The 25,219-nt window shown below is 40.0% G+C and overlaps 1 protein-coding gene across 3 annotated transcripts in view; it reads right to left on the bottom strand.

The window, feature by feature from the left end:
• The window catches only part of UNC5C (unc-5 netrin receptor C), a 326,346-nt gene that overhangs the window by 70,042 nt on the left and 231,085 nt on the right, over positions 1-25,219 (bottom strand). For all 3 annotated transcript variants that reach the window (XM_083179068.1, XM_083179070.1, XM_083179069.1), the window contains 4 exons: positions 24,626-24,729; positions 9,551-9,731; positions 8,202-8,369; positions 7,401-7,565 (listed from right to left, as the gene is read on the bottom strand). In XM_083179068.1, coding sequence (XP_083035194.1) covers positions 7,401-7,565; positions 8,202-8,369; positions 9,551-9,731; positions 24,626-24,729 — 618 coding nt within the window. The remainder of the gene's footprint in view (positions 1-7,400; positions 7,566-8,201; positions 8,370-9,550; positions 9,732-24,625; positions 24,730-25,219) is intronic.

Raw genomic sequence — 25,219 nt, 5'->3', positions numbered from 1 at the left:
GGTGTGCTTACAAATATGATTCAGGCCCTAAATGTACATATAACTCTGGGATATAGGCAGGGGTTAAAGCGAGGGGGAACGGGGTGGAACTGAGTTCCACCACCTCTAATGGTGAGGTGGAACATTTTTACCTCCACATTGGCCCTGCACAGTAATTCTTACAGAATAGCATTTTAGTTTGCAGGGGGATGCCAAAAACCCTACCACTGGCCCTGTCTATGCCTAATGGGGGGAGGGGGGTAATTAGGTGGCATAGAGAAATGAGTTCCCCCACCTCTGCATGACCACTTTAAGCCCTGGGTATAGGCTTCGATGTGTTAGGCTGCCCCTCCGGGCAGTTCTACTGTCGGGACTTAACTGCCAGAACCCTTCATTCGTGAACTCTGAATGAGAGTGGGCACCATAACATGTTATGAAGGTCTTTAAGATGTATTACAATAACAAGATATAAAACACACTGGGAATACCAGACTTAGGCCTGATTCTGAGTCTCATGCAAAAGCACATGCAGCAATGTCTATTGGCTGTCTTTTTTGGCATTCTCTTCAAGCCACTACGCAGTTACCGGCCAGGAATGCCCATCCCTTCTCTTTTAACTTTCTGTTCCCACCTGTCCCAATCACAACAGCACCTGTGAGCATTCACTCTCAGTCATCACATATGTGCATAGCGACCCAGAATCAGGTCCCCGGTGGGACAGCAATGGGAAGCTTTGCATTGATATAAGGTTTGAGTAGTGTATTATATCTAGATGTATACGGTTAAGCAGAACTCAATAATCTTGGGGCAATTCCACCATATATGGAATGAGGACCCTGGTGTTCCTCCTCATATTGCTGTGGTACTGCAAAATTAGCCCCCATATGCTTCTAATGCCAAAAAGATACTGCTATTTATCATTCCGGAGCTTGGACCCCATAGCTAATGAAAGTGTGCCAGGGTCCCAGAAGACATGAAATTATTTGCTTCTAACCAATTACAAAGTCGGGCTCCACTTGGAGCATCTGTTCTTGCATTGTGTTTATTGGTAAATGCAGACAATCCATAATTACTATTACTACAATAATTAATAAGTATACCCCTATAGCTTTAGATGGGATTCTTTTGAAAAGACAAATAATCCCACAGATGACTCCCTCATTTCCATGAGCTACATATTCAATATTGTAAAACCTAGAATCTAGCAATAAAAATACTAGAATCCATTGTAGAGTTTATCTGAAGAGCATAGTATACTGTCAGTATTAATTGTTGCTATAGTCAATCTACTCCCTTTCGAAGAGAAGTACCAGATTTAATGACTCTCTACTCTCAGCCGGCTTAAGAAGACGATATGAACTCCCTCTTACGTGACTGTTTTCCAGTGAGAACATGACTCTGAATAAATGTGACAGTTGAGCTCTAGCAGAAATACCACAGTGAGCATTAGACAGAAACTACAGCGTTATGTGTAACATACGGTAATTACTTACGACAGTGAATAATTCACCATTTTTATCCAAACAAAAATCAATATTTGTATGGAATGTGGATTTGTAGTGGAATACGCAGCCCAATGAAGGCTATATTGATCCTTCATGGTGACTTTAATGAAGTGATGGGTCCACTAATCGAGAGGCATAAATGCGACAATAATCCAATTAAATCTTTACAAATGCATTCATGCAGTCTGTATTTACAATGACTGTGAGTTCCCACTGCTTAGGAGACACTACTGTCAGGAGAAGTTTAAGGAGATGAGATCAATAAGGAGACATTTTAGCTGTGGAAATGAAAAATTTGTTTTTCCTGCTGGATTTTGTTTCTATGCAGAAATTAAAATAATAGCTCACACGGGTATAATTTACATGCTGTGCAATTAGACAAACTATGAAGGAAACCATAGCTAATTCCATGGTATGGAAAAAATTAGTCCCTGGCTGTATTTTTTTTATAAACAAAACAATGAACAAGTAGTACACAATTGTTATATTGCCTCTAAACAACCAATTACTGTACTGCGGAACAGCCACATCCAGTATTGAAATACTTTGTGTCTAAAATGTGTCTACTAAGTTGTCAAAAATTGAGTACATCAGCTGTTCTTTATGGCTTATCAGACAGAAATCCACCATATTGCCACATTGTGAAGCATCATTTGTCACTCTAGAATGTACATGTCAGTTTGCTTAACATCACTCAAGCCCAGGGCCGGATTAAGGTCTGTGGGGGCCCTGGACAACAAAATTGTGCCCCCCCACCCCCCCAGTCTGGGATGGAAGCAGGTGGTACCTGGTCAGCATGGGGTCCAGACAGTGGGGATCCGGGCAGTGGATGGGCAGTCACGCTCCCTGCGACGGATGGGAACTAGTAGCGGTATTGGTGAGGTAGGAAGTGGCTGCTGAATGTGCAACTATATTTTGAAAAGCCTGGCCTGCTGCTAATTGGCTGAGAGAATTCTATCAGCCAATAAACGGCCGGCCAGTCTTTTTAAAATATGGTTTTACATTTAGCAGCCAGTTCCTACACCGCTAATACCGCTACTAGTCCCTGCGGCTCCCATCTGCCGCAGGGACCCCCTCCTCTGACGTTCCATCCGCGGCAAGTACCACGCCACTGACTTCCCATCCGCCACAGGGACCATGCTGCTGACTGCCCAGCCTCCGCAGGGACCACCTGCCCAACTCTGCTGCCTGCCACCCACCTGCCACGGCACAGCAGTGCCGGTGTGGGGGCCCCTGATGTGTGGGGGTTCCAGGGCGATGCCCCTGTCACCCAGTGGTTAATCCACCCCACATTTAGCCTTGTGTTTTATTGCAATTGCTAGTCAATAAAAGTCTAATCCATTCACCTTACAAAAAAAAAAAACTGTGCTAACATTGCTTCCAATGTTTGTAACACAGCAAAGAGTGATGACAATTTTTTTTCTCACGGAGGGCCACATGTATCAAGCTTCAATATGTGATAAAATGGAGAGTGATAAGGTAAGTTTAATTTACATAGTGCACTTTCTCCAACAGGACTCAAGGCTTCATAAACAGCCAGCCAATCAGCCCCTAACTGCCATGTTGCAGGCTGAGTTTGAAAAATGACAGGTAGGAGATGATTGGCTCTTGTTTATCACTCTCCTTTTTGAAGCTTGATATGTCTGGCCCTGAGAACTACATCACTTGGCAGTACCATTTCTGTGGCATGAGTTGCAGATCCATAAGGGCACAAATTTGATAAACTGACTTGTGGTAAAGGTGGCATCTTATGACATTGAAAGTCAATGAGCTCTTCAATATGACCCCTTCTAATGTCAGACTATGGAGACTGTGAGTCTGTATGGTTGTCAATATGAACACTAGGAAAGAAGGGCACTTTATTCTAAATGTAAACTTTACCCCTCCAAAGTGCTTATTGATATGTTTGTGTGAACTCACAAGAGAGTATCTAGACCAGGCAAGTCCAAACTGTGGCCCTCCAGCTGTTGTGAAACTACACATCCCAGCATGCTTTGCCATAGTTTAAGTATTCAATAATAGCAAAACTGTGGCAAGGCATGATGGTACTTGTAGTTTCAACAACGACATGCCTGATCTAGACACTCGCTGTATATAGACAGCCCAAATATGCTAATGTAACACATATACTACACTCTTATTTCAGACAATAGAGAGAGAAATCAGTGGACTTTTCTACCAAATCTCTCCATTACATAAATAAGCTTATACAAAAGGGACAGTACTACAGATTACACCACTAAAACAAGACAAAATGCCACTACAAATATAAACCTTCATAAAACAGTCTCACGGTTAGCCTGATTCAGACTGGAATTCAGATGCATGGGCACACGCACATGCACAGCTGTGATTTCACTGTCAGGGTATTTGTGAAAATATACTATTTTTTATTAACAGTTTCTTATATAGCGCATACATATTCCGCAGCGCTTTACAGAAAATATTTTAACATTCACATCAGTCCCTGTCCCAGTGGAGCTTACAATCTATATTCCCTACCACATGTACACACACACACACACACACACACACACACATTCTGGTGTTAATTTTGTTGGGAGCCAATTAGCCTACCAGTATATTTTTGGATTGTGGGAGGAAACCGGAGTACCTGGAGGAAACCCACGCAAGCACAGGGAGAATATACAGACTCAGCACAGTTAGAGCCATGGTGGGAATCAAACCCATGACCTCAGCGCTTTGAGGCAGTAATGCTAACCATTACACCATCCGTACTGCCCATGTACTATTTGTTAAACCGCTGTATTATGCATCGAGATAACCACTCACATACATAGACAGAAACTTTGTGATCATTGGATGCACATCAGGTGCACCCTTAAGCAGTCTTACATTGTGCAGTGCTCCTAAGATGCTGGGGCTCTTCAGCTTTACACAAATTCACAGTGGCTGGCGAATAACCAGAAAACGTCACAACACACCTCGTTACCTGCCCCAAATGCTGACTACAACACACTTTGTGGATAGATCCTCTGTGTGTACACTATCACTAGTCAATCGCACCTCAGGTTCCTGCACAGTGGCAAAAATGACCTCAATGCACCTGATATCAACATTGTGTGCCTCTCAGTCAGTGCGATTTGTTGCAACCTACAGTATTTTAGATGATCACCTTTTACCCCCTTCATGAACCCAGTACATATGAAATGCTGAACTTATTATAATGTTAAAGTGACAAAGCTATTGACAGCACCCAGAAGCAGAGAGATGTGAAAAAAATAAAGACTGAGGTAAAGTGAATCAACTTGTTAGCTTCAGACAAAGCTATAAAGCATGACAAATCAATCTTCTCACAGTGATGGATCATAGAGCAGGATTATACATTTCTGACTTGTATATAGGAAACCATTAAAATATTACCATTAAACTTAGACACTAAGGAGCTGGAAGCCCTAAGGCTAAGAATGTCAATATTCAACTGTGTTTTTTCATTACGGAATTCTCTGTTACAGGGTTTTATAAAAGAATGATGGTAATAGGAATCTCTCCTGAGCTTATGTCATGTAAATGCATTCAATGAAACAGGCAAATCTAGAAAATACATCTAAAATATAATATCCTATTTCCATAAATGGTGATCCCTATATGTGTTTTATTGCATTTACTGAATTATAGTGTCGAACAATTCCCGTAAGGAAGAAAAGCTGCCAAAGAAGGCAAGAAAGGTGAAAATTGTAACAAATTGGCTTTAAAAGAAAAAAAAAATCTAGGCAAAAACGTACATTATTAAATAATAATAGTTTATTAAAGAGACAATTACAGTACCGTACATTCAGTTTTATACCATTGGTATATGGCGAAGCACTGAACTGCACCTTGATTATAGAAACCACATTATATAAGGTAAGGACATAATGTATACTTAGTGAAGAACAGGCGTTTAACTGCAATTCAATTCCCAATCTTTCAATCAATTCATACAGTTATAGCAATAAAAACAAGAGCTCAATAGTAACATTCTAATCTAGTTCACAGAATGATGAACTACAAGTCCTTGCATGTATTGCATGCCTGCAAGCTGAAATACAATATATCAGCAAGATGGCCATCTATATCATTCAGAAGTATGAGTGATATTTCTACTTATAAAATATTCTCCAACAGCTTATTTTGTTATTTAGAAACTTTGAGGTTCATGCCGAGCTGAACATTTGCCTATATTGGGAGCCTATCTTCCCAGAATTTGCACTGGGCACTCTTTGAAAATGGACACAGGCAAGTCATAGGCATTTCACGGGAATATACTGTACACTGAAGCGGTGGAACTGGAGTAGGATGGGGCATTTTCATGCAGACAAGGTTCAGTGAGGGCTCTTTAACCCATCTAAGGGCTATGCCAACCAGGACGTAAGCAAAAGTATGTGTCTCTTATAATAACTAGTATATTGTAGGAGAAAGAATTCACTGATGATGATTAGTCGCATACAAAGTGGCATATGTTACAGACTATAGATGACCATTGTTGATGCTCTTCTTCTGATGTTAAATACTTTAACCATAGACGTGGGAGAATCAGATGGTTTCCTGTCATCGATAAAACAGAGCCACCCAATGTTTTTTTAACTCCACGAGAACTGAGGCACACAGCCTAGCTCCACCCACATTGCTCATGTTAAACCCATCCCCAGGCTCTGATTAGCTTGCATGACAGTGAATACTAAAGCAGGGATGGGAATGGGATCATTCGTCAGACTGCATTTAGGTCTACAGTCATTAGGTCGACCCCACTAGGTCGACTGGTAGGAAGGTCGACCTGACTTAAGGTCGACATGGGCCAAGGTCGACATGACTTAAGGTCGAATTTGCATAAAGGTCGACATGAGGAAGGTCGACTGGTCATAAGGTCGACATGGGTTTTTCACTGTTTTTTTATCCGAATGTCGACACAGTCGACATGGACACAGTTGGCAATGAGAATCGGACGCTCGCTATGCTTCGGGCACGGTGCCTCGCTGCGCTCGGCACTCTATTTTATTCTCCCACCACGCCCTAGTGGATGGTAGGGCATGAAATACCGCCTGTCGGCACATGTCGGCTCAAAAAACAGTGAAAAACCCATGTCGACCTTATGACCAGTCGACCTTCCTCATGTCGACCTTTATGCAAATTCGACCTTAAGTCATGTCGACCTTGGCCCATGTCGACCTTAAGTCAGGTCGACCTTCCTGCCAGTCGACCTAGTGGGGTCGACCTAATGACTGTAGACCTAAGTTCATTCTAATAGATGACCGCATCCCGCAGGGATGACTATTACTGGTTGAAACCATCAATGTTTTTTTGCACATGGTTTTATGCCATTGTTTAAAGAACACTCATCCGAACAGGGAACTGAACCTTTTGATTAAAAGTCTGATGCTCTAATGACTAAGCTATCAGGGCTCTAAATATTGCTGAAACCTGGACCCTCATATTAAAAGTCTGAAGCTATCCAGGCTCAATGGTCATCCCTATTACAGATGAGGATGTAGGTGTTTATGAACAGTGCCTATTTTACATACTACCATGAGTTGCCACCTAATTATCACATGGTGGACATATGAATTACAATCAATAAATAATATGGGCTTCTCTTGCTGTACATCTGCATTTGGTGGAGAATGTGCAGCTGGAAATTGCAGGAGATGAAATGTTCATGATCATTTCTGTATCTTATGCAGTCAGGTAAAGCCAAGAATACATACACACATACACACATACATACATACATACATACTTTACTGAGATTTGAATGAAAGAAAAAAAAATGGTAAAAAGCACAGAGCAAACACAAATACACATTAAATTTCAAACTAGAAAACCAAAAATCCAGAGATTAACGAGGATCTCTGGCATTAGCAAAGAACAAACAAAGCATGCAGCTAGTATTTCTCAGTTATGCAGACTTGTTCTTACTTTGCATACATAATCCATCAGTGCAGTTCTTGGACTGTAGAACAGGGCCCTCACAGTCTTTCCCTCCATTTCGTGGTGGGGGGTTAGCACAGTCCCTGCGGCGCCAATGTGTGCATTCAGTCCCGCAGGTTGACCACTTGCTCCACCCTGTCCATTCACCATCCTCTAAAATGGGTTAAAACATTGCAGAATAGTTAAGAAATACAAATGTTTTTCTTGGCATTAGGTAGAAAGTTTAATATACTTAAATAAATTATTTTTGACTTTTTTTACTCCTCTCCAGAAGAAGCCCAGAGAGGAGACCCAATAGTAGCATGTCAGGGGGGCGGGGCGGACATCCCCAAGCCCCACCCCTATGAAGTCAAACACAGCAATTTGCGGGTCCGCGGGTTGGGCTAAAATGATGCAAATGATGCAATTCGCATCATTTTAGTCCCGCCCCTCACTACGGACTCACAAAAAACGATAATTAGTGCTGCACAGAAGGGGGGTGATGGGGCTGCGTGGCCAATGCAGGAGGATTGCCAACCTTCACAGGGGGCCAGGAAGGGGACACAATTTTCGGGAGCCTCCCGGCAATTCCGGGAGGGTAGGCAAGCCTGCTTAAATATCATTAAGTAGTAAAGTATAGATTTACTGATATGCATACAGTATATGATATTACTGCATGTTGTTATCACTGTAGCTGCAGTAGCTGTTATCAGTTATCTGCTCTGGCCAAACATTGGTAATGTGCAATAATAGTAAACATCATAATCTGCAATCTATAACAAGGTGACAAGTTGGCAGCAGTGGTATTACCTGGACACAGCGTGGTACAGCTTATCTTCTGAACATTTTGCCCATCACAGACAGATCCTCCATTCAGTGGCACAGGATTTGTACACATTCTTGTGCGTTTCTGGAAACCTTTCCCACAGCGATTACTGCACGCAGACCACTCAGTCCATGTTGACCAACCACCATTCACTAGAAACAGCCCAGAGCAAAAAATTATAGACTAATTAGTATAATTAGGTAACAACATTTCTGATCATAAGCAGCTTACAAACGAAATAGGGTTATCTTATTTTTTATATCACAAGTGCTCCAGGTATATCAATGTGTAATAAAAATAAATAATAATAATAGATATAATAATAGATAAATCACAAGTTGTGATGTCACAGTGTGTGATATAATAAAACTGGCTGAGAGAGGAATGTAAAGGAAATGTTTTCTTTATCATTCATGTGTGCTTTAGGTGCGTATCTCCCATAGTCAATGGAGTCGCGCCAAGCCCTGAAGGGGCAACTGCATGCACAGCATCACCTACTGTATGTGGTTCACAGTGGGATTCAAATATAACGTGCAGAGAGAGTTACACTTGGGTGAGTTATTTTGTTTCTGTGCAGGGTAAATACTGGCTGCTTTCATTTTACACTGCAATTTAGATTTCAGTTCAAACCCCCCAATCCAAAATCTAACTCTCTCTCTCCCCCACCTGTAGTGCACATGTTTTTTTGCCCATTTGAGAAAGATTTAGCTTTTGCTATCAACTCTGAATCAGGCCCTCAGTGCAGAACCAGATGTGCACCCCTCCCATAGAATAATAGAGCACTTGGATGCCTTAATTAACATCATTTACCAAATAATTACAGGTATTTCGCGATGTTGTATGGATTGGAATTTTTGTTTTGAAATTGAAAAATTACATTTAAAAACATTAAGAAATCACATTACATATATTTATTCTGTATCCCCAAAAATCTCAACCATTAGTTTGGTGAAGAATACTCGCTTACCCCACTTTTTCATGCAGTTAACCAAGTTGCACAATGCAGAATTACCCCAAAGGTGGCACAATATGCATTGTAGACATTATAAAAAAATGTATTCGATTAATTCCCCCCATTGTGTAGGTTATATGGTCTTTCACTTATCTAGGAGCTACACTAATTTTCTTATGTATAATTTTTAGTGCCCAGGAATTTTTGTCATTAGGAAACTCATGTAAACTCCACAAAGATGGGTCCCTGGTTGGGAATCAAACTCATGACCCTAGCGGTGTGAGGCATCAATGGTACCCACCATGAAACTGTACTGCCCCTTCTAACAGTCCAGCTGTGCAATTGACCTATAATTCCTAACTAAATGTATCAATGCCTCACCATAAACAATTACTGTTGCTGTAGTGCTTCTTCTTTTTGCCACAATGTTTTTGGCCACGCAGGTATAATTAGCAGTGTCTGAAAGCCTTGCTTGCTTGATGATGAGGTTATGATCAATTGTGATGTAAAAATTACGATCTTCAACAGGATCGATGATATCCTCATTTTTCAGCCATTCCACCTATAAAAGAATGCATTTGAATATATTATTGTCTACTTGGCGTTTACATCAAATCTTATCACCGTCAATGAAACAGTTTTATTGCATATTTTTCACATTGCAAGAATATTATATTTTGGAAACAATTTAATGATCACTGTGCATGTAATTGCAAAGCAGAACAGCTCTCGGCTCAGTACGGTGGCCAAGAGTGCATTGGTGAGCAGAAATCCATAAACGACTTCTTCAGTTTTGTCATAAGCCATTAATAATCACCCAATGTCCTGAAGCAGATTGATACTAGCAGCACAGATAAAGGCATAACAAATAGATGCAGAGATCTTGTGTCATAAATAAATATCTATTCCTTCTGCAAATTGGTTAATTTTATGTATTATCCGCAGTACTGTGTGACAGATCACCTGCTATTTGCAAAGGGTCTATGTATGTAAATTGCTGCCTAAATCGAATGTTTCAGTATTAGCAATAGATTAAACTATTAGTTTAAAGTGGAAAGAGAAATGAAAACACGGAGTAAGCAGGATGCTCACTTGTCTAATGAGCTAATTTATTCAGCTTTTATTTCTTCTACTTCATATGACTTTTATGCTACATGTCTAAGGCCTACACTGACACAGACTTAAATGGGATTTCACACTGAAGAAATAAGTGGAGCTTAATTACATGAATGTGTAAGAGCAATGCCATAACAAATCCAAACTGATGAAATCTACAATCTGACAACAAAAACATGAAAAACTCATGTTGACCTTTTCATTTGTCACTATTTACCATGTTGACATTTTGTTTGTGTCAACCTCTTATCTGTTGACCTTGTGAATGTTGAGCTTTTTCTAATAAAAACCTAATGGCTGTCATACCATAACCCATTTTTAGTACCTATCTCCTACTACCTTGCGCCAGCCAACAGAAGGGGGGCGCCCGCACAAGGTGCGCGGCCCATTCCGTTGGCACCCTCCGCCAGTTCCCTGCACCTCCCCACAGCCCCCACTTCCTGCCTATCTCCCTGAAGCGGAGACGGGCAGGAATGCTGCTTCCCGCCCTGCAGGATAGCTGGCGCAGGCTGGCGGACAGGAGCTCCATCTGACGGGAACGTGCGAGCATCTCCCACGCTTGCGCGCCCCCCCCCCATCAGCAAGGCGGCGGGAAGCAGCATTCCTGCCCGTCTCCACTTCAGGGAGACAGGCAGGAAGTGGGGGCTGTGGGGAGGTGCAGGGAAGTGGCGGAGGGTGCCAACGGAATGGGGCGCGCACCTTGTGCGGGCGCCCCCCCTTCTGACAGGCTCTCCATCTGTACTGTATACCCAGTATTTTAGAAAATGTTGCATTAGACTATACAGGGGTAAACTTACTAAGATGGGAGTTCTATTGAAGATGGGACATTTTCCCATAGCAACCAATCAGATTCTAATTCTATTTATTTTGCCCTTTCTAGAAGATAATAGATAGTATCTGATTGGTTATAGGCAGCATCCCATCGTCAATAGAACTACCGTCTTAGTAAATGTACCCCTAAATATGACAGTTTTATATACGTTTTTGCATGTGACATATCATCTATTACGTTAGTTTTATATACTGCATGTGTGCTTAGTATAACTGAATTATGCTTTTCTGAATAAAAGTGAAATTTGGTACATTGCTTGCTAGTGACTTTTTGTGAAGGGTATAAGAAAACCCACAGAAAACATGCATTATAACTTATTATTTTTTTTCTATCATCTCCCTATAACTCTACAGTTAGATTATTATTTTTTTTAATCAAATGGGGATTGAAAAATAAGAGAATATCATTTAATGAATATACGTGGGATGAACAGTACCCAGTGTGCTTCTCTGGCAAATGACGGGTAGAGAAGAACAAATTTCACACAGTTGTTCCAAGTACATTTGTCTGCGTTCACCTCCTTCCTCCATTCAGGGACAGATGTGTTATGTCTAATTATTCATTGATTGGTATCAAGAGATGAATCTCCATAATTGGCACATTTGTTCCAATTAACAAAAGAAAACTGCCACATGCCACGAAAATAAAGCATTATATAAGCATTAGTAACTACCAGCATCTAAGCGAAGAGTTTGGAAAAGACAGCTACTCAGAAAAGCGTGTACTCTAGCCATACTCTGCCTTAGGACATGTTGCACAATTACTGCATTGAAACAAGAATATTCTGTGCAATGCAGAATTTCATTACATAAATAAATGAATACAGAGTACATTAATCAAACAAGTGATTATATGAATGAGAGAAGCTATTGCGGAGTAATTATCGGATGTAAACTCAACCACGCCAAGCTAATGTCATCTTGAAGTTGAACACTTTTGGCAGGAACTCCATGTTTAGAAACAGAGACCTCTAGGATTTCTATGAGTAATTACGAATTTTATTTTCTACATTAATGTTAATTGAAACAGTTCTTCATGAAACACATGGTGATGGCACTTGTTGCTACACTTTCCTGTCTGTGTATTTGCTCTTCAATTTGACCAATAAAGTTATGGAAAACCTGCCAGCAATTAAAAAAAAAAAATTACATCAGTTATTTTACAGAAGGCTCTAAATGACTTGATTGCTGGAAAGATTTATTTATCTGAATGCTGTTTAAGAAACGTGTTCTAAGAGTTTTCTCTTGCCAAATAAAAAAGTAGAAAAATAAAATTGTATAGTCATTGGGGAAATGCAATAGCAAATACGGCACAAGGCAAATAAGTTCACTAGCAGATTAATTCCGCAATGGCACTGTGCCCATGTAACTTGATATATGCTGAAAATACCTGCAAGTCAACTGAACAGTATATGAAGACAGATTGTAGTATATTGTTTTCAGCCATTGTGCAGGATAAAGCAATACAACAAAAAATGTTTCTTGCAAAAACAAACACCAATTCTTTGGCTCCGCACTTGCTGTTGTTTCTGAACATAAAGCAGAATTTGCACCTTGTGTCTGTTGGGGATAGCTGCACATACAGACACTCTGGTATTTAAGCGTGATATCCATTATCACTTTTTAAAAGGCAGTCACTTAAATGACCATTAACAAGTGCTAATGGCATCAACACTTTACAAAATATGATTGTAATATTGGTTATTTGGATTTTACCTGCGAGACAATGTTTCTCCAAACAAATATCATTATTTATTTATTTTTAGAAAAGAATGTTGGTTGTTTTTATGGAATGATTGCATTTGTACCTTACATGTGTTAAGGAGCATGAAGAAGGGGCGCTCCGTACTCCGTGCTGATTGACGGGTTTAAGTTCGATCGCTGAATTTGCTTACATATTTTGGGGTAGGATGCTGCTGTAGTCTCTACAAATGTAGGGTTGATGCAGAGTGCAACATAAGTTGCTAACAATTGCCCCCAAATTGCATGCAAAGCACTAAATGTAGGCATCTACCATTATGTAGGGCTGTGCACATCTTGGAGACTGAGCTGCTTATGACTATGAATTGCCCTCAGTGTAAAAATATATAATACACCAGCATCAACACTTATTACAAAATATGCATGTAATATTGGTTACTTGGATTTTACCTGCAAGCCTGTAGAGCAGGCATGTCCAAACTATGGCTCTCCAGCTGTTGTGAAACTACAAGTCCCATCATGCCTAGCCACAACTTTAATATTAGGGAAAGCTAAAATGATTGCAAGGCATGCTGGGTTGTGTAGTTTCATAACATATGGAGGGCCATAGTTTGGACATGCCTGCTGCAGAGTTTTGGTAACCACTTGTAAATTGAGAAGAACACAGGAAGAGATTTATCAAAGCAAGTTTCTAAATGAATAAAGAACTAACCAATCAGCTTACGTCATTTTACACAATCTGTTTGAAAAATGACAGAAACTGATTTGTTGTTACTTTATCTCTCTACACAACTCACTCCAAATAAACTGAATAAACCTCTCTCTTTGAGCCAGATATAATGCGCTGCAAGTCCGGCAGCCAAAGCCAAAAGTAATGGGGCCTACACACAGCAAGTTGCTGAGAGTTCTGAGTGCTGCTAAATTGCATAGAATTCTCAGCAAGATCGCTCAGTGATGTGTCAGCGATGTGTGCTGGGCGATCTGTCAGGGCTAATGGTTTTCCGATAAGCACGCTGGTCCTGCCCGGCGATTAAAAGATTAATATTCAGCATGCTGGATATTAATTGGCGAACAGTAGCGACATGCGAGACAGTGGATCGCTATCACCTTGCATTTACTAAGTGATCTAATGAGATCGCTTAGAAAATGCCCGTAAATCGCTACATGTGTAGGCCCCATAAGATTGTAAAGCAAGGCAGTTATTTAAATAGCTAAGATCTACAATTAAGAAACTCTACATATGCATAACCCCCACCACCCCCCCCCCCCCCCCCAAAAAAAGAAATACTATTGCTATTGGAGCATTACTACATATAATGTACTCCTCACCTCTATGTGAGAAAATTTAAATGTGTGCCCTGGCGGCTACATAGTGTTGCTCCGTTTGGCTGTGCACAACCACCGGCGTGACATTACTGTTATGTTGTTCCGTCTTTTTGATGGGCTGGTATTGACATAAACAGCAACTCACTAAACAACCTTGCACCTTTCCCCCAGTTTCTCCTCTAAGTCCCCTGACAACTCTTGCCCTGGATTGATGAGTCCAGAAAGTAATTCTGTACCCATCACAGCAATTTATTTGACTTCTATAATACTGAATAAATGACTTTCAGCCATATGATTCTCAATTGAGGTGGTCATTTAACTGAATTGCCTCCAATCAAAATGCTGGTGCCAACCACTGATATTGTGCCAGAATTTCTATTACAGATGAAAATTTGGATGTTCATAATTCATAACACATAACTGCTGAATGATCATTTGGGTTGCTGTCTAATGGATATTTCAAGTTCCTGGCTTAGCCAAAGTGCACCATCTTATAAAGCATTACAAACATACTATCTAAAGCTGTTCCATGAACATAACTAGGAGTTGAGTGTAGTCTTAATGGCCTACACAGTCACCAGATCTCAACTCAATGGGACAGTATAGTCACAGTATGAACATGAATATGAAATGAACATATCTTCATTACCTGTTTGATGCTATCATGTCAGTATAGACCGGAATCGATAAGAAAACCTTACAGCACCTTGTTAAACCCTTGCCATGAACAGTAAATACTGTATTTGGGCAAAATGGTGCCCTACACATAGTTCACTAAGTGTAAATAATTGTAATTGGTTCCCGGTAAGCCCCACTACCTAACAACCTCTGCTCTATCATATGGCATAACTCCTCCTGGCCTCTTTTACCACTCCACTTTGCACCTACACACTGGTGCACGGATACTGTCAGACTGGGTCGTGAAGGGCCCACCAGGGAATCAAGTGTTAATGGCTAGAGGCTAACGTGTTTGGCCAGCCACCAGGGATTTCACCAACCATTAGAGATGACATGCAAAGAACAGGACCAAGTATCATAGAAACCAAGAATCAATCACAGTACCCAAGATCATGTGTGATCATGCTCTACTAAGCAAATGACCCCTCGAAGAGAGGATGGGCTTCCAGACAGAGGGGCGTACCATGTATTACCTGTGTACACCTATGGGCCAATCCTACCCTGTACATGACACATCCAATCCCTATCAGCAGGCAGGCCATGCATATCTATGTGCTGGGCATGGAACTTTTGGAAGATGATTTTTTGGCAATTCATACCACAGACATTATACCGCATATGTATAAAGCACTAATCTGGATCTCAATTTTAAGTGCTTCATCATTACCAATTAAATGTATATTTCAACACTGTAGCACAATCAGATAATTCGAAAATACTTATTTTGATTGACGACAAAAGTAAACACTGAACTCAAGCAGCGAGAATGTTAAAAACTCACAATAAACACGAAACAAACTCCTTCCTTGTTTGTATTCTCTGCCAGCCCTGTTACTTGGAACTTCTACCTTTCTTGTTTTATTGTGCCACTGCTAATCTAGATTGCTTACTGCTTTCACTGTGAGACTGCATGGGCTCGAAGCAGTTCTTTATCCTACACAGAGGTTGCAACATTTTATTTAGTGTTCCATTTTATCGCTTGTGTTTCTCTTTCATTACTATACATTATTATTAGTATTGTTTCACTAAAACCAATCCTTCAAACAACTTAATGTATTTTAGTTTCTACAATGTGAACAATGGGGAAATACATTAAGAAATTTATATTTTTTAGCAAATTTATGACATGCTTTCCAACAGCGCAAATGTCAGTATAATTAAGATACATATTTTGCATTAGTAAATCTCTCTTTTATTAAATGAATATATTCTTACTAAATACAGTCACTCATTCTGCCAGGTACGAGATCACTTGAGAATTGTTTATTAGCTCAGCGGGTTCTTTGCCTTTAGGTGATATAAGGCTGAATTTCCAATTAAAAGCCTGCTAACCAGAGGAAAACATAAGCTGTTCTCAATAAACAAATCTAACAGAAGTCATATTAATAATCAATTAGATTGAAGAGCCACCTGACGCTGCCTGTTTGTAGGCATTACCATCTGCCAGTGGCATTTTATACTCCTAATAAACCGCTACCAGTAAAGTACATTCGTGCTGTCCAATTTTCCCCTCAGAAACTGGAAAGCAGACAAAATCTTCTCCTACATAAAATGAATGTTCATTGCTAATGTTTACATATAATGTATATCAAATTCTTCATGTGAAGCTTCTAGTAAAAACTTCACCACAGAGAGTAGCGACAGCCAAGTTTAGATGGTGTAACAGGAGACACTTGGCTGCAATCTCAATTGAAGGGGGAAGATAGGGTTTTACTAACTATCAAAAAGTCATGTTAGGACTCAATGAGGATTATTGACTGTATATGCAATGTGTAAGAGATTTTAGTAAATTAACAAATTGCCACTTGCATACTTGTTGCTTTGTGCTCAGGTTTATCTATAATGAGTCAGGTGCAGGTTATGTAGTACACACGGGCCCCTTTGTCAATTGAAGGGGGAGGGGGGCATCCCAGATAGCTGGGACTCCGGCACTGCACTAGACATTGCAACCTTCTGCACATGCACTGATGCCATTTTTCAAGGGGGGGGGGGGGGGCACACACCCATATACAGGTCCCCTCACTTGTTAAATCACCACTGCAGTAAGTGTATCGGTGCACCAGATAGACAAACATTTCAACCAAAGGAAACCTGCACAATGTCTGCAAAAGAGAGAGAGAGATCAGGACCTGGATCTATTGCACCATCATGACATGACGATGATAGCCAACAGCCTTTCCAATCATCATCATGACTCTTAATCATAAACAAATTCAAAGTTTTTTTTTTTACATTACTTTTACATATTTAGGGAGACACTGGGGTTGATGGTGTATGGGGTATAAATGCCTTCATGTCACTGGCCTCGCCCACACAGCACTGGTCACATCTCTGCTTCCTAAAATAGACTTTTTTTTTTTTTTTTTTTAAAGCTCCGGGCCCGTGTTACCCTTAATCTGGCTGGGAGAGAGAACTGTATATCAGAATATGCAAGGAAAAGAGCAAGAACTTAAGTGACGGGCGCCACACCATACTCCATCCCTAGGCCTTTGAAGTCAACGAGGTCTCCTCCTAATGTCAGTCCTGTGACAGCACCTCTTGGCCAGATGTGCTAAGCCTGGAAAAGTGATAAAATCGAGAGTGATAAACCACCAACCAATCAGCTCTTAACTGTTTTTCAAAAACAGCCTTTGACATGAAAGTTAGGAGCTGATTGGCTGGTGCTTTATCACTCTTAATGTTATCTCTTTTCGAGCTTAGTACATCTGGTCCCATGTTTGAAGTAAGATCATTTTAGTACAGTGTATAGATAATAGCACTGCTCATAGTTAGAACTCTTTAGTTCAGAAGATGTTGGACCCATGGTCTTATTATTGCTTTGTTATGCTATGTATTCTAAACTCAAAGATCAATGTATCTATGCCCATTTCCAGGTCTTTCCTTGTACTATAAGCTCCTTTCTCCATCCTAAGTAATTCACTTTATTAGAATCCAGCAGTGAACTTGAGCATTATAATACTTACAGTAACTCTTAATAAATGTGTCTCTCTCAATAGCCATTGTTAGCAAATCTAAAATGATTATGAACTATGTCAATGGAGAAAGGCAATAAAAGTTTAATATAAATATAGCTTAGGTTTAATGGATACAAATAAATTGTCATAAGTCATGATTAACACTGCATTGCTGTGCTAATCATTTTATGGAACCAAGGTATATTATTAACCATTGGGAGTTAATGTAAAATGACTGTCTTAAGTCTCACGTATTGCTAAAATTGCTGAAATATGGTAAAATGTGAAGATAGCATTATTTTACTTTAGTTTTTCACATTTAGAGTTTTTGATTATTCTGAATCTGATTTTGTCACTGATTTTCAGAAGACTTTACAACACTGATTTGCAATTGCACAATTTTAATTTGTGCTTTACAGTATGAGCAATAACAACGTGAGCAGTTTGGAAAATGGTTTTAGCGTAAATTTGATTTATTTCCCTGTTCCTTTGGTAAATACAGACTGTAAATGCATGACAAATTAATATAGAATGACTTTAATGAACTTATGATTTATACTGCACTTGGATCAAAGATTTTGTTTGGCCAGGAGGCATTGAACCAACTGACACAAGTCACTTGGTTGAATGGGCATAGTTTGTGAGGAGAAGAGATTACTTGACTTCAACTGGTTGTTACCCTCAGGGCTTACTATGAATAACTACAGTACCAATAATCTTACTTAATTCTTACAACCAAGAGGCCCTCAGGGTACAGTACATGACAGTACAAAAAAACAAAGAGAAGGTTATGATGAGAAACAAATCACATTTATTATTTTATTAACTATTGCAGAGGCAGGTTTAAGAGAGGAGAGGGCCTGTCTGCAGGCTCTATGCACATCTCCTACTCTCTGTTTTTGTGCCAGAATCTACTGGGAATGTGCAAATCTGAAAAAATGGCTGCCATGCCATTTTCCCTGTGATTTTTGTATCTCTGTAGCACCAGACAATGCCGTACTCTGGAGGGGTAATTATAATTAGTGCATTCAGTGTTGTGCAAGTCCCCCTGGACCCAGAGGTCTGTTTGTGCTTTGCACACCCTGCAACCATTATAGATTTGCAAATACAAGTTATCCTAAAAACTTTTTAATTGAGGACAAAAATATGAGTGCCACAAGCAAATGTTTGTAAACCATAGTTTTGTATTTTTGATTTATCACAATATATTATGGTTAATTAATGAGAGAAATTGATGATGTGTAGAACAAAATGGTCTTAAAAACCCCCCATTAATGATAGTTAGTCTGCCAATACACATTAAAGATGAAGGCTGCATCTATGTAATAAATATAGATTGTAAAGTTGGTGAATTACTTATATACTGTAGTCTTTAAATCCCCTGATTTACCTGACATCTATGTTTAATTTAAATTATCCTGCTAGCCTTGGCACACTGCATTAATAAAGACAGGTTAGGGTATTCATATTCATTAGTGTTCTGTCCTTTGTGTTATTAATAGTATTGAAATGATTTTACAAGGGAGAACCATTAGGCTGCTCTCAAATCTGGATGTTTGATCTTCCACATTTTTTTCTTACTTTTGAAGTCACGCAGAATAGCTCTTTTAAAAGTCAAATGTGCATGATTTTTTTTTTTTGCTTGCCAAGTGTTAATTGGTGCCTGTTCTAAGCCCTGATACAAATGCAATTCTAAGTCAATTAGCTGGCAATCAGGAACCCTTGCTTCTTGACAAAGTGTACTAGTATGTTATAAAGTATTAAAGGAAAAATCATTACCATCTCATATAAGTCTTTACATCTTCATCTTCTTAAGAAGCACTCACCAACCACCTGGTCCATACTGGCAGCAAAATCATAGTCTCATTGGCTAATTACCACACTAAAGCAAAGTCGTTATCATTTGTTGTTTCATTATCAAAAAGGTAGAGTGCTGGGTTCTAAACTGTATCTATATTACAAATTTGAGATGTATTTATTTGAAACTGGATTCAACCTGTGCACTGGTTAATAAAGAAAACAGTAAGAAAAGTAATGTAGTTCCCTCACAAAACAGTATGCTCTTCAAGTCAGTTTGGTAGCTAAACTGTGGTCATTTATTACAGCACAATTAGGGAGGCCAATCCTGGGATTGGAATGGGTGAGATCATGGGAATTTGGCCTAAAATTGGCAGGATTTGAATCATGGGATAGGTGCTTCCAATCCTGGGATATCAGATTAGTCACTGCAAGCGCAATTTATTTATTTTTTTATGTCGGGCAGCACTAAGCACATGCAGCATTCTGCTAAACTAACCGCACCGTGCTTGCTCGCCACACCATGGATAAAAGGTAGACGTGCGGCCGTGTGAGTGACAGACTGCTGGCCATGGGTACAAGTCTCTCACAAAGTGGGGCCCAACAGCTGTGGAGAAGGGACTGGGGACTTAAGGTCCATACACACTGGGCGACTATGAGCGGCTTTCCTGGCTATGTTGCGGGAGTGCACAGCAGCGCTCACCGCTCGGCCATACACACTGGGCGGCTTTCAGCTGGAAGCCGCTCAAACCTGCTGTTTTGACGGACTTTCAGCTCAAAGTCACCCAGTGTATATCGGCGTTATGTCTGACCCATGAACGTGACTCAAGAGGGGCATAACAACTGTCTGGGAAGGGAGAAGGAGGGAGGGCTAGATGGTGATAGCACTGCAGCAGACAGCAGCTACAGTGCTACCACCATCTAGCCCAGGCATTCCCAACCACAGTCCTCAAGGCACACCAACAGTGCAGGTTTTAGTGATATCCAGGCTTCAGCACAGATGGTTTAATCAGAATCACTCAGGTACTAATTAAGTCATCTGTGCTCAAGCCTGGATATCTACAAAACCTGGACGGTTGGTGTGCCTTGAGGACCGTGGTTGGGAATGCCTGATCTAGCCCCACACCCATTGTGTGTGACAGTGTCTGTTTTTTTGCAGTTGCTTCTCTGCTAAATGCCAAAGACAACCAAGCCCATAGCAAAGCAGCGCCAAGAAGCTGCTTGCAGCCTGCTAGTTGTACTGTCAGTTTATTGAACTGAACCTCTCAGCAGACAGGTGCTTCCTGTGGCTGGGTAAATTATTTTTTTTAATTTGGGGTTGGGGTGGGGGGCTTGTATTAGCATTGACCAACTCAATCATGTATATCCCGGGATTGAGTGTTTTTTTTTTTTTAATTCCAAATTAAAATTTGGAATTCTGTATCCTGGGATTGAAAATATAGCCTGGGATTGACTTTCCTTAATACATATGATTCCATGAAATAAGATCAAATATTAATTGTAGTAGAAGTTGTAAAATCCTTGCCTATTCATTTATTCTGCATCAGTAAGTATTTTAGGAATATTTATTTTAGTTGTACTTACACATTATTTTATTTATTAACACATTGGCATTATGGTGACATAAAGAAAATGTTACTCTCCACCTGCAATAGAAAGTACAGGTACTGTATGTGGCAAAAGCCATTTTATATGACCTCCTATAACAGGTGAACATGTTTCTCTATGTAAAGAAGACTGCAGCAGACTACAGAAGAGATTAACATTACAGCTGTTGTTAAGATGACATGCTGTACAAAATGTATTAAGGATCAGCAACAATATTAGGACTAAAAAAACTGTTTATAGCTCTAAGCTGCTAGTGGGTATTTTTCTTACATTTGCTACTAATCCAAGCTTTTAGATAAGAGATTTAGGACCTAGCCTATTTTATGAACAAAAGAGACCCTGTATTTTATTCTAACAAGCACAAAACAACCATCTTATCATCACCACCACAATGACAAATAAAGCAGTTAACTATTTAATACATGTTTACGGTAAGTAAGGAACTAAAGCTAATCAATGAAACGGTCATTGGGTCACCACCAAGTAGGTCGACAAGCATTATGTCGACATACAGATAGGTCGACGTAAGTTTAGGTCAACATGCAGTTAGGTCAACATAGGTTAGGTCGAAAGGGTCGTTAGGTCGACAGGGTCATTAGATCGACATGGGCTTTTTCTACTGTTTTTTGAGCCTACATGTGCCGACAGGCAGTATTTCCTGCCCTACCATCCACTTCAATCAGGTCGACCTTTGTGTATGTCGACCTTAACTCATGTCGACCTAAAGCCATGTTGACCTAGTGGTGTCGACCTAATGCTTGTCTAACAACTTGTTGTAGACCAAATGATCCATACCCAGCTAATCAGGGTAAAAGTACATTAAAGTGCACTCTTGCTAAAGTATTTGCATGCTCTTCTTGTATTTTTGTATTGTGTGCCCCAATGTAAGTAAAAGCGTATCACTGTGAAAGAGATCAAAATTGGAATTAGGAGCTGAGATACTGATTATACCCCTTTTACAACCAAATCCCGGATCTGACCTGGTATTTGAACCCTTTTTACACCGCTTGATTCCACAAGGGAAAAACCTGTGTTTTTTGCGGTGGTGTTAAAAGGGTGTTATTTTCAATAGTTAATGTTTTAGGACCTTGATGGCTACCCATGACACTCCAGCTGTTGTTGAACTACACATTCCAGCATGCTCTGCTTCAGTTTTGCTATTTGGACATACTAAATCTGATGCAGAGCATGCTGGGATGTGTAAGCTGGAGTGTCAAGGTTAGCCATCAAGGTTTTAGGATATAATTTCATGAAATCCCAAGACCGTATACTGTATGCGTGTACAAAAAGCTAAAGTAAGAATGATGTTATAAAATTGTTCAATTATATAATTTACACTTATGGACCAGGCCCTCAGCTATGTACATTGAATTAAATGTTTTGGAAGTTAGTGATCACAACAGCACATTATGATACATTACAGATGTATCTTCATACATCTGGGGAGGAATGAATACAACCAAAGTTCGGCATCAGTGCGGCAAAACTCGTGTTTTTTTTTAACGAGCCAATTGCTTACAAGGCAAAACCATGCCTTGTAAGCCCCTTTAAAAAACAGTCTGTGTTCATTCAGTATCCTGCACTGCCACTGAACTTGCGTGGCATTACATTCCAACCCTAGCGTCCAGTGGTATATATATAATGGGTGCATCAATTTTTTTAAATACTTACAGTGACGGGGACAGCAGCACTGCAGAAATGTGAAACCCTACTACACTACTCTTCTCATGGAGGAGGGGCATGGATGGAGGAGGCTGCATGTGGGTCTCCTCCTCACTTAAAATGCCCCTGCTAACGTCTCTGCATCATATGACGCAAGACATAATGCTGAGACTCCGAGAGCTGTAGCATAGCGTCTTATCCACAAGAGCAGGAAAACACCACTCAGATTGTACCAGAGATGCCAGGCTGCAACTGTAACTGCACAGGAAATAGTTTTAAATGTGTACAAATTCACACATGAAGCACAATGCATCTTGGCATGAGAAAAATCTGTGACAGCATGTAGAACTTCTCACGATGGGGCCGATTCTGATTCAGATGCAGTGTACCGAAATTGGTACCCCGATGGTCAGGGTTTGCGACTGCGCTTGTGTAAACCCCAACTGCGAACGGCTGTGGGGTGGTGCATGGGGGGGCTTGTGTCGGCGGCCTTAGGTGGCGCCCATGAGAATGCCCAGCATTTCATGGGTGTACCCATGAAAACGCTGGCCGTTCCCAAGGGATTGCGGGTGGGACGAGGTGTGCCGGGGGTGGTCAGCTGCCTGCCCTGTCTTTGTCTTACTGCCGGCAAATATAAATCAGACCAGAATCACCCCCTGTATACAGATTCAGGCTCAGTGGCACAGATGTACAAATGTTGCACATCAAGTTGATCAGTGTAATCTAACAATGTAGTTTTGTGTCACTACAAGTTGTTTTATTTATCCAAAAAAGTGGAATATTGTGAATGATATATAGTAGAACTCGTCACTGCCAAGTCACCAGGACTAAAACAACAATGAGGACACATCTGTATGTGAAATGTGTCTAAAAAGAAAACTGAATTTATGCAGTAAAACAAGTCTAGTGATTGAATGTGGGCTCTATCACCAGAGAAAATGCCCAGGAAAATACACATACTGTAGGCATTTTGATGAAACAATTGCCAGTTTTACCATGTTTACGATTGCTTCTTTAAAAACATCCGAGATTGGCTGGCATTGCACACTTCTGGTAAACTCAGACCCCATTAAATATGCCCCAAATGTCTGTGTCTCCTTTCAACTGGAAGAATGGTGATTGTTTGTAGACTTTGAATATATGCTACTGCAATGTAGCCATTTGGTAACTACAATCTAATTTGAACACAATGATAGCATTAGCCACTTAAAACAAAAAATATAAATGAATTTATCTAATCTATAAAAGATTTATGATAGTCGCTTATTATTTATTTATTACCAGTTATTTATATAGCTCACACATATTCCGCAGCGTTGTACAGAGAGAATGTTTAAACATTCACATCAGCTTATTGGGTGTGGATCATTAGGTCGACCACAGGAAAGCCAACATGCACTAGGTCGATACACTCAAAAGGTCGACATGGCTTTAGGTTGACAGGGTCAATAGGTCAACAAACGCTTGTTCATTTAAACCACTTGTTCATTTAATTGGACATTATAAGAAAAAAATACAGTACTGGCTGCCATTTAAATCCTAATGTCCATTTAAATGTACAAAAAAAAAAGAGTATCAAAATTAGAAAGAATTGCAATGTTACTATGCTTTATATACTAAAATTAAAATGGGGCCTCATTTGTTCACTTAACCAGTGTCATCAATAGGGTTCCGGAAACATACAATGGGTCATAAAGAATATATTATTATATCATTTTGTCATTTTCAAACAAAAACGACAACGTTATTAGCAAAGAGCTTGAGAGGTAATTGTACTACCTACCTCAGCTATTGGTATTCCTTCAGGTGGACGACACTGCAAAAGGACTTCTTGCTCCAGTGACACTTCCTTCCCTAGAGGTTCCTGCTCAAAAGTCTTCCTTAAGTCTAGAAAAAAAGATATGTGTTTAAAGAATTAAAAATGTTTACAATAATGTGTGAGCGACATAAAACTTTTCCTACTGTATAATGCATATTATTAAGCCATACACATGGTATAGCAGTGGTTCCCAAACTCATGTACAGTACAGGTTTTAAAGATATCCACAGTTCAACACAGATGGTTAAATGATATTGACTGATGTACTAGTTAAGTCTCTAGTGGAAAACAGGAATATACTTAAAACCTGGATTGTTAGTGCTCCTTGAGGACCTAGGTCAATGGATCCCAAACTGTGCGCCTAGGTTCCCTGGGGTGCCTCAGGTTGGTGGTCCAGAAACATGTATTTAGGGTGAATGGAATAGGCAAAATCAGTGTTTGTGGCTTCTAATTATAAAATCTGTGGGTAAACAGAAGTGAATCACTTAACTGGACCTAAGGATAACATTTAATCACAACTTATTTCATTTAATATTTTATTTCTGAAATTCTCAGGAA

This window comes from Crinia signifera, chromosome 1 (genome assembly GCF_055691185.1).
Source record: "Crinia signifera chromosome 1, ASM5569118v1, whole genome shotgun sequence".
In the NCBI taxonomy this organism is placed as follows: Eukaryota; Metazoa; Chordata; class Amphibia; order Anura; family Myobatrachidae; genus Crinia; species Crinia signifera.
The sequence above is the reverse complement of the archived record's forward strand: the minus strand, read 5'-3'. Positions and strand labels throughout refer to the sequence as shown.